Source organism: Phaethon lepturus, unplaced genomic scaffold, assembly GCF_000687285.1.
Source record: "Phaethon lepturus isolate BGI_N335 unplaced genomic scaffold, ASM68728v1 scaffold6436, whole genome shotgun sequence".
NCBI lineage: Eukaryota > Metazoa > Chordata > Aves > Phaethontiformes > Phaethontidae > Phaethon > Phaethon lepturus.
In genome coordinates, this window is record NW_010543983.1 from 268 (window position 1) to 10,077 (window position 9,810).

At 37.6% G+C, this 9,810-nt stretch overlaps 1 protein-coding gene across 1 annotated transcript; it reads left to right on the forward strand.

The window, feature by feature from the left end:
• Positions 1 to 328: 328 nt before the first annotated feature.
• Positions 329 to 9,493, forward strand: TFB2M (transcription factor B2, mitochondrial; the record flags this gene model as incomplete). Its single annotated transcript, XM_010288518.1, has 7 exons — positions 329 to 417; positions 1,327 to 1,480; positions 1,858 to 2,006; positions 3,593 to 3,682; positions 6,363 to 6,425; positions 7,699 to 7,850; positions 9,307 to 9,493. Coding segments are annotated over 7 exons (884 nt in total), but the record flags the coding sequence as incomplete, so codon positions are not given.
• Positions 9,494 to 9,810: the final 317 nt, after the last annotated feature.

Sequence of the window (9,810 nt, forward strand, 5' to 3'; positions counted from 1 at the left end):
TGCATTCTCTTTCTGTCTACCTATAGAGATAATATGTGTAAGGATTCAAAGTATATTTCTGTTGGCAGAAGAAAAAGTAGTAGAAATATTTGAAATGTTATATCTAATGTTCCTCAATATCTAATTGTAATGCGGTGCTTCATGCAGGCTGTGTGTAAACCTTTTTTCTAACTCTTGGTTTGAAGTGTGTTTAAACAAACACAGGTTACCTTCTGTTGACGGTGGTATGTCCCAAGTGTTGTGTTGGGAAAATCACTAACAGACATCGCTTAGAAAAAATGCACGTTTAAATTTTTTTGGTTTTAATTTTTTTATTTCCCCCATTCAGGTCCTGGAGTCTTGACCCGAACTCTGCTCAATGCAGGTGTTAAAGTGGTAGCTCTAGAAAGTAACTTGGCTTTTCTTCCAAACTTACAGGTACGCTTTTGATTTGGTAGCACATTTCTAAAACTTCATTAAGGGGAAAATAAGAAAGTAACTTACAATTGTGTAATAACTGTTGGATCAAAAAGGAATTAGCCAGTGATCATTACTTGTAACATCTGAAATAACACTTAGCAATAGTAAGTATTGTTTGGTTTTACATTGCATATTCAGCAACAGGCTATTTTATAATCAATTGACTTGACATTTTGTCTATGTAGGAATTCATAGTCTTCTTATGAATAGTTTCATGCATAAATTGGAGGCTAATAGTAATCAGAGTCATTGTCATGTATGTTTAAGCAAGATGTCTGTATGTAGCTTTATGAAATCTGTAAGAATAGTCTTGGTTATTCTGATTATTTCATGGTATTATTTGATCTATTGTCCTGCAATTGACTGGTAATATTAAGACTTTTACATGTGTTCTCTCCTATTCACCTTGCCTTTGCATGGATTCAAAGGTGGTCAAACCCAGAGCTGCAGAAACTGTACTAGAAAGATTGTGTTACAGTGCTGTAAAGTAGAGGTTTGGAACCAAAGACTCCTGCCTGACTTAAAATGTGTATAAAAGACATTCTGTCTGCATGTATGAAGAATTCCAGTTGTAAATCTAAATGCAGTGGTTTGCTTAGTTGAGTATAGCTTTTTTTGCAAGATATTGCAGAACATATTACTAATTTAAGAATATGTTTTAAAGCTCCAGTTGAACAGCACAAAAATGTTAAAATGCCTTGCATAATGAAGGAAGCTGTGAGAAGCAGCTCTGAGATTTGACTCTTGTTGACTGGGTAACAATTTTAGGTGGTGCTTGAGCATTTTTTTTGTTGTTGTTTGGGTTGGGTGTTTTGCGAGACAGGTTACTGCATCCAAATTTCTTCAACTGAAACTAATTTTATTCAGTCCCTAGAGAATAGCCTGGATGGACAATTAAAGGTCATTTACGGTGACTTCTTCAGACTGGATCCTTTGGTGGCTGGAAAGTTGAAACCACCTGCTATGTGTTCTGACAAACTTTTTGAAACCATGGGTGTAGCAGCAGTTCCTTGGAGAGCAGGTATATGTATATGATTGCACGTTACAAATACCTTTGAAGGGTGCATAGGCAGTTTGGCAAAATCTTTGGGATTTGCTTGAGGTATATGTTCTTTTTAATATATATGCTGGATTAATGGATACTATTTCCTACATTTCAGCTTTATTTAGGTTTCTTGATAGCTTCAAAAAACTCTTGTGGCAATATGAAATCTCAGTTATTTCTTTGCCTTTATTAAAGGTTTAGGCTAACGCAAACTGAGCTTAACTTGTATTCATTCTTGAACAACATGAGCTGACAGACTTCTTAATTGTTTATAGTTTAGACATTAGCACTAATGAGATTGTCTGGTACCTATTGCAAAATTTTAAAGATACTTTTACACACTATTGAAACAGATGTACCTGTGAAAATTTTTGGGATCTTACCACAAAAAAAGGAAAGGAACACACTTTGGAGGCTTCTTTTTGCCCTGTATGAATGCAGTTCCATTTACAGATATGGAAGAGTAGAACTCAACATCTTTATAAGTGAAAAAGAGTACAAGGTATGTGTAAGAGATTTTACAGGTAGTAAAGAATAAGTAGTGCTTCACAGAACACAAAAACATTTATATTGTACAGTTAATGTTTTTGCTAGTGAATTTCTTTTTCTGACAGAATTTTTAGGTCTTGTCTATTTCCTCCTTGTTCTCTTTATGCAGTAATAGCACTGTCAAGAAACATTCTGTTGTCACATAACCACAAATCTTATAAATGTGAAGACTGGTCCTTGAGAAGGATATGCAGCAGCAGAGTAGGTGTTTTCCATTGTAACTTGTGAGGTGCTTAAATTCTGTAATGAGTGTTTGCAAGAAAATTGTTTACTAGTTGCAGGTAATAGTCAATGAAGACTGAGTTCAAAATGCCTCATGAAGAGGATTCAGTTACTAAATACCATACTCAGTGAGATGTGCTTGGTCTCTTGAGCCACTTTTGTGTGCAATACTGAAAAAACCTGAGGCAAAATATGAGTGATTTACACACCTTGTTATTAAGGTTCTGTACACTAAGGTGCAGAGCAGCTTTCTGGGTTATGTGTTCCTAATTTATGCTGTCCCAAACTTCTAGAACTGTACTTGTAGTTAAGGGTACCTTTTCTTTCTGTGAAACTCTGAGGTTCATACTGAGCCACAAACATTTAATTACTTGAAGTAAGCAAAGACTTCCAGGTGTGCTTACACAACCTGTGTTGTGTCTAACACACTACTGAAAAAATTAAAAATCTTAAGTATATTCTTCTGTGAAATGACAGGTTGGACACCACTGAAATATCCACCTAAATGGTATGTTTTTGATGGCCAGATTTTTGAGCAAATGGGGGCAGCCTATTCATTTAATGCAGTTGCTGTGGTTTTTTTATTAAGTTTTCTGGTTTTATTATGAACCCTGTTAAATGAGAGTTGTGTATCTAAGCAAAAGCAATTGTAACTTTGTTTTAGTGGGCACTGTTGGTTCCTTTTTGGGTTTTAGGGGTTTTTTTGGTTGATCATATGATGAGGCGCTCTAAATCTGTTATGGGAAGTTAAATCTCCCTGCTACAATTTACTTCTTTCTTTGCCCTGTTTGAGAATAACTGCAAGTTTTTCTTTTTTTCTTGCTCTAAGAGTTGTCTGATCTGTAATATTGATCTGGATGATGACTGTGCAAGCTGCTTAATGTTCAGTGCAGTCACCTGATGTTTGGCTTACTCTGCTTGTGTGTGTTATTGGGAATATTATCTTATCAGTGCAAGCTGATAACTCTGCCCATGTTATGATTTTTATACAAAATATGATCCCTGTTTCTCTTCTGTGTGAAACTTCTCTACCTTAAAAGGGACCAGAAAGTATAAGCTGGAAATTCCTACACAGTTCAGTTATCCAAATAGCTGCTGGAAAGAAATACATAGACTGCCATAAAGTCTTCTAATCATGTGTTCTGACAGGATGTACTAAAATAGCACAAAAGTTTGAGGCCTAATGTAACTTTACCTTGGAATTTTGTCTTAACTATGAATTTCTTACTGCTTGTTATATATATAAAGATTTTGTTTAGATAAAGAAGGAATCTTAGTTTTTGCAACAACAATGCTTGCTCTTTGCCATTTTGTTAGGTATTGACAGCAAAGCCTGGGGAAGGGAGGGCTTACCAAGCACTTACTGTACTTTGGCAAGTAGGATGTGAAATTCAGCTACTGCACATGGTAAGTTTTTTGTACCAGCTGGCTGCTCTAATGCTATGGACATGTTTTTAGAAAAGGGTTTATAATGTTTTGCTATCATAAACTAACTGGAAGCTAATTTGATGTTTCAATTAGTTGGAGAACTATTGAAAACTTTTTTTGGATGTAAAAACCTGAAACAGTCATGTTTTGTGTAAAACTTTCAATTAAGCAGCATCATTATTAAGTATGATGTCTCTATTTTCATTAAAAGCCACTGTACTCAAAAACATTTATTCTCAGAAGCTGCTAGATAAGAAAGAGATGTTTGCATAACGCATAAGTCTCTTCCATCTTGCGAAGGGTCATGTGAGACTAGAAAACGGCTCTTACATTCTGTCATAGTCTGCTCTTTGTTATGTCATCTGCATTTTGCATTATGTATGCTTTTGACTTCCTGAGCTGTGTTCAGTAGGAATATATTTTTGAGTCTTGGTGCCTTTATGTTCCAATCAAGCCTGCTTCTCCTGCTAGTCAATAACTATCTTACCTTGTCAAACCTGCTGTGGTTTAGTTTTAAAAAGTTTTTTATGTTGTCCCCCCACCTCCACATGAGCATGTGGCCATCAACTCTCACTTACTTTATGCTTTTTTAGATTTATCTTTCTTTGTGCTCTGTTTTTCTAGGAACCTGCCTTCATAGTTTAAATGTTTTGATAATCTAAAATTAAAAGTTTCACTATCTATTGTCTTCCAAATACCTTATACCATAAGGTGTATATTAAGGTAAATATTAAGGAATTAAAGAATAAGATGATACTTGTTGAAGATGGTCATCTGACTAACAGGGATGAAGAAAAAGCAGAGGCATTCAATGTGTTTTTTGCCTCAATCTTTAACAATACTGATAGACCTTGGGCTGCCCAGCCCCTGGAGGCAGAGGACCATGACTGTGGGAACAGTGACTTTCCATTTATGGACATGTAAGGGACCAGCTATATCAGCTGAATGTTCACAGGTCCATGGGGCCTGATGGGATTCATCCCAGACAATACTGATAGACCTTGGGCTGCCCAGCCCCTGGAGGCAGAGGACCATGACTGTGGGAACAGTGACTTTCCATTTATGGACATGTAAGGGACCAGCTATATCAGCTGAATGTTCACAGGTCCATGGGGCCTGATGGGATTCATCCCAGAGTTCTGAAGGAGCTAGCAGATGTTATGGCAGGACCCCTCTTGATCATTTACCAAAGGTCTTGGGAGTCTAGGGAGGTCATCGCTGACTGGAAACTACCACTGTTACTCCAAGCCACAAAAAGGGCGTGAGGGAAGACTCAGGAAACTACAGACCTGTTAGTCTTACCTCAGTACCTGGAAAAACTGTGGAGAAGATGATATTGGGTACTATTGGAAGGCATTTAAAGAATAATGCAATCATCAGGCACAGTCAACATGGATTCACAAAGGGAAAGTCCTGTTTAACTAACTTGATATCCTTCTGTGATAAGGTCACCTGCCTAGTGGATGAAGGGAAGGAGTGGAATTTTTCTGGATTTTAGTAAGGCGTTTGATACTGTCCCTTACAGCATCCTTGTGAACAAGTTGCCCAGCTGTGGGATAAGTGGGTTCATGGTGCACTGGGTGAAGAACTGGCTGAAGGGCAGGGCTCATAGGTCTGCATCTGACTGGTAAGCAGTCACCGGTGGTGTCCCTCAGGGCTCAATTCTAGGGCCAGTTCTGTTCAACATATTTATTAATGATCTGGATGCAGGAGTTAAATGCACCATTAAGCAAGTTTGCTGATGACACCAAGCTGGGAGGTGCTGTTGACTCTTGAGGGACAAGATGCCTTGCAGAAGGATCTAGATAGATTGCAGCACTGGGTAATGATTAATGGGATGAAATTAAACAAGTCAAAATGCTGGATTATGCACCTAGGATGGAGTAATGCCAGGCAGAAGTATAAATTGGCAGAGGAGGAACTGGTAAACAGCCCTGCAGAAAGGGGTCTGGGGGTGCTGGTTGGCAGCAGGCTCAATAGGAGTCAGCAGCGTGCCCTGGCAGCCAAGAGGTCAAACCCCATCCTGGGGAGCATCAAACACAGCACAACCAGCCGGTCAACAGAGGTGATTATCCCACTGTATTCAGCGTTGGTGCAGCCTCACCTTGAGCACTGCGTGCAGTTCTGGGCCCTGCAATTTAAGAAGGATGTGAAGGTCCTTGAACGGATCCAGAGGAGGGCAACAAAGCTGGTGAAAGGGCTGGAAGGAATGTCCTGTGAGGAGTGGCTGAGGGCTTTGAGCTTGTCTAGTTTGGAGAAAAGGAGGCTGAGTGGCGACCTCATTGCTCTCTATATCTTCCTGAGGGTAGGATGTGAGGTGGGAGCTGCTGGTCTCTTTGCCCTGGGATCCAGTGATAGAAAGCATGGGAATGGTTCAAAACTGGACCAGGGGAGGTTTAGACTGGATGTTAGGAAGCATTTCCTTACTGGCAGAGTGGTCAGACACTGGAAGAGGCTTCTTAGAGAGGTGCTCGATGCCCCAAGCCTGTTGGAGTTTAAGAGGTATTTGGACAATGCCCTTAAGAACAATGCTTTAACTTGGTCAGCCCTTAATTGGTCAGGCACCTGAACTAGGTAATTGTTGTAGGTCCCTTCCAACTGAAATATTCCATTCTAACAAAGCGCTTTAATTCTGTAATATATTTGCTCCCTCCCATAGGAACCTTGGTCATCATTTTTAACTAATTTGAAAAGTGGGGGACTGGCGGTAGCAAAAAGCACGGTAAGATTGTTGTGTGTACTTTTCTGCTTTTGGAGATGCAGCTAAACCACTTTTAAATAAAGGTTAAAATGACTTATAACAGCATTTACACATGTATTTTTGTAAGAAGTATTCTTCTAATTAAACCTTACAGGCTGCATGTAGATACATCAGAAGTGAGGTGAAGGATTGCTATTAGCTTAGAAACTGAAATAAACTAGTATCTTTATTGTCTGTGATGGACATAGAGTCAATAAACAGCATAAAGGGATGTGAATAGGTAAAATCCTTTTCAAAAGAAGTTACTGACAGGGTCACATCTACCTGCTTGAACAAAACAAGTGTTACCACAACTAATAGCACAATCAGTATGCTGCTGGTTTTGATTAAAATGGTTATTCACATGTCCAGTATAGATTCTGTGTGCTAATTAATTGCTGAAAAGTGTGTCTCAAAGCTTAAAGTTGGGACGTGGGAAAAATACTTGGTGTAAAGTTCTTCTCTGAAAGAGAAATTATGTTCTCTTCCATAATATAAGAATATTTCTATTTAATACCAAGAGTATAAAAGTATGTTTACTTAATATTTGGTTTTACCCTCCCTAAAAAACTGCTGTGGTAGTATATTGAGTGTTGTTTGAAATGTTACTGTACAGTGTAAGTGACTATAAGTGAATGTAACTGACTGGGTGTGCCTTACACACTTAGGTGTGTTGATGTAAAGCCATCTAGAGAGGCATATTAGGTGGATTATGTAAGAAGTATTGTGACAGCCTTAGGAGAAGTGCAAATGTGAGAGCTATTGGATGATATATCCATTGCTGCCAAGACAGAAGTACATTTATTTCAGCTAAAGACTCCATTCCCTCCCAATTTCATAAAATCCTCAATTTACAATATTGTCTTAGTGTCACACTCAAATAATTACATCTTTATATACAAAAGGCAGGTAGTTAAAGTGATCTGATCTGATACCTTGCACCGTATAGGAATACTATAGGACATATAAAACTCTTGAAAACTTACATCAAGCCTGTATTATCTATTTCAGCTAAGGAAGTTCAGCCTTAAAAAATAAAAATAAAACCGAAGTGATAGTATGTCCATTTTATTTTCTATTTCCTTTCTTGTTTGGGGGGCGGGGGAAGTAAATCATCGTTCTGGAAAAAAATTTTAAAGCCTCAGCTTCCAATGAAAACATCTTGTTAAGAATTCTAAAACTCTTTAAGAAATGTTACTGGTGGCACACTGTCTTAAAAATGACTTTTCAGTGGCTTGTTTTGTCTTTCTTGCAGTGGCTGCCAAATGACCATTTATGTTTGGTACGACTGACTCCTCGGCAAAATTTATTTACAGAAGGCTTGAAGCCCACAAGTTCATCTACCTTTATTTTCATGGTGAAACAGTGTTTTGCAAAACCCAGGTCTAGACTTACTGATAGGTTAAAGTAAGTAAGAAAGAATTACAGTTTTTATAACTTTTTCTTCAGAGTAATACAGGAAAATATTAAAATATGTTCTCAAAGCAGTAGTTATTTGCAGCTGAAATACAGCTTTTCTTCTTTTAAATTAATTATCTACATGTAGAATAAAAGATTTCATTTTTGCAATCCACAAGACAGTATTTTGGGGACTGTTCCTGGCCTGTATTCACAGACTATAAAAACTTGAAGTTTGACAGGAAGATCAACAAGTATTTAGAATGTAGATGTACAGTAATTGTCTGTACCTCCAATGGAGGTGAGGTCATGTATCTGCAAGAAGTTTTCACTCACTGTACAGACATCATAAAGTCACCAAGAGTTTTTCAGGTATAGAAATTAAAAGCCGAAAGAGTTTCAAGTTTATAACAGACATCAAAGTAGTAATGCTAATGAAAACAGCTGAAAGTTACTGAAGGTGGAGTGAGGATATCCTCAAATGGCTTTCTGTTATCTAAGTAAAAAATGAGGCTTTAGACTTATTTACAAATTATGCAACACTTTAATTACTCTATTTGGTATTGGAGCTATTTGCTTTGCTTTATGATCAGTAAATTTCCGTTTCCCATAAAATGGAAGTGTTTGCAGTCGGGAAAGCATTGACTTCAACTTGTTAATTAAAATAATTAATGTATTTCTCATTTGCTGGTGGTAGTTTATGGAAGTTAATTTCCAGAAAGGGGCAGGGGGGAGGGAAGCTAATAAATTCCAGTAACTCATTTAGCCAAGACAAGTGCAAAGAGCTTTAATGGATTTCTTTCTTAAAGCTCAGCGGTGTACCTAATCTGCACACAGTCCTTTGGCTGGGAAGTGGAGCTAACCTTGAAGGGTTCTAATGTGCATCTTCTGTGTATTTATACAGCCTTTTCTTGTCTGGAAAATAGTTAATGCATATGCACATTTATAAAAGGTCTAGTTTTCATAGCAATGATGTAGATGGGGAGATAGTAGATACATCTGGTTATATATAGAAGAAAATACCTGGGAGGTGTAAGTCACACTAACTCATGTTATACTGAGTCATCTTCTTGAAGATGACCTTGGCTTTAATTTCCCAGGCATTGAAGAATAAACCCTTTTTATGCTGTAATGCCTGTTACTGACTTACGCAGTTGGGGCAGAGCGGGGAGGGATAGCACCCACCCTGTAATGAGGAGGCTTATGTGGTTTGGTATTGTCTACGTCTGCTGGGGGCTTTATTTGGTATTTATATGTCTTATTAGCAGAGTTTTATTTTATTTATTTATTTATATGTCTTATTATTCATGTTTGCAGTATGGATTGAAAATAACTTGTGTTGTAGGAAGATGTTAACTTCTTCTAGAAGCTGCGAAAGAGTGAAATGCACCTTCAGATACTGTTTCCTTCTCTTCAATTTTTCACAGAAAGAAATGCACTATTATGATTTATTTGTTTGTTTCAGGTCATGGAGCTTGCACAATGGTGGCAAATTACTGAGAGCCCTAGAAATTCCAAAAAACGCTGAAACACGTAATTTATACCCAGAAGATTATAGGCGTCTTTTTGAGGCTTTGCAAAACTCTAATATGCTTACTGAAACTTGGTTCCATGATGAAGTCTTGGAAAGTATAAGGAACATAAATATATAAATCTAAAGCTGCTGTCTTTTGGAAGATCACCTTTGCTTCTGGAAGATTACTTTGGTAAGAAATTGATTTAAATAAAATCAGAGATACTGTTAGCTCTATGATTTCCTGTCCAAACAGGAAAATAAGTTTAGCAAGTAACAAGAGCCGTTCTACACAGGATGAAAGTAACGGATTTACAATTATTTGATCACAATCCTATCTAGAATGGACAAACTTTGCATCTTTTCCAGGAGCATATTAGTGACCTGCTTTTGGACGTATCGCTTACATGGAACTTTTCGTTACACTGCTGTGTATTTACAACATTTGGAAAAAAC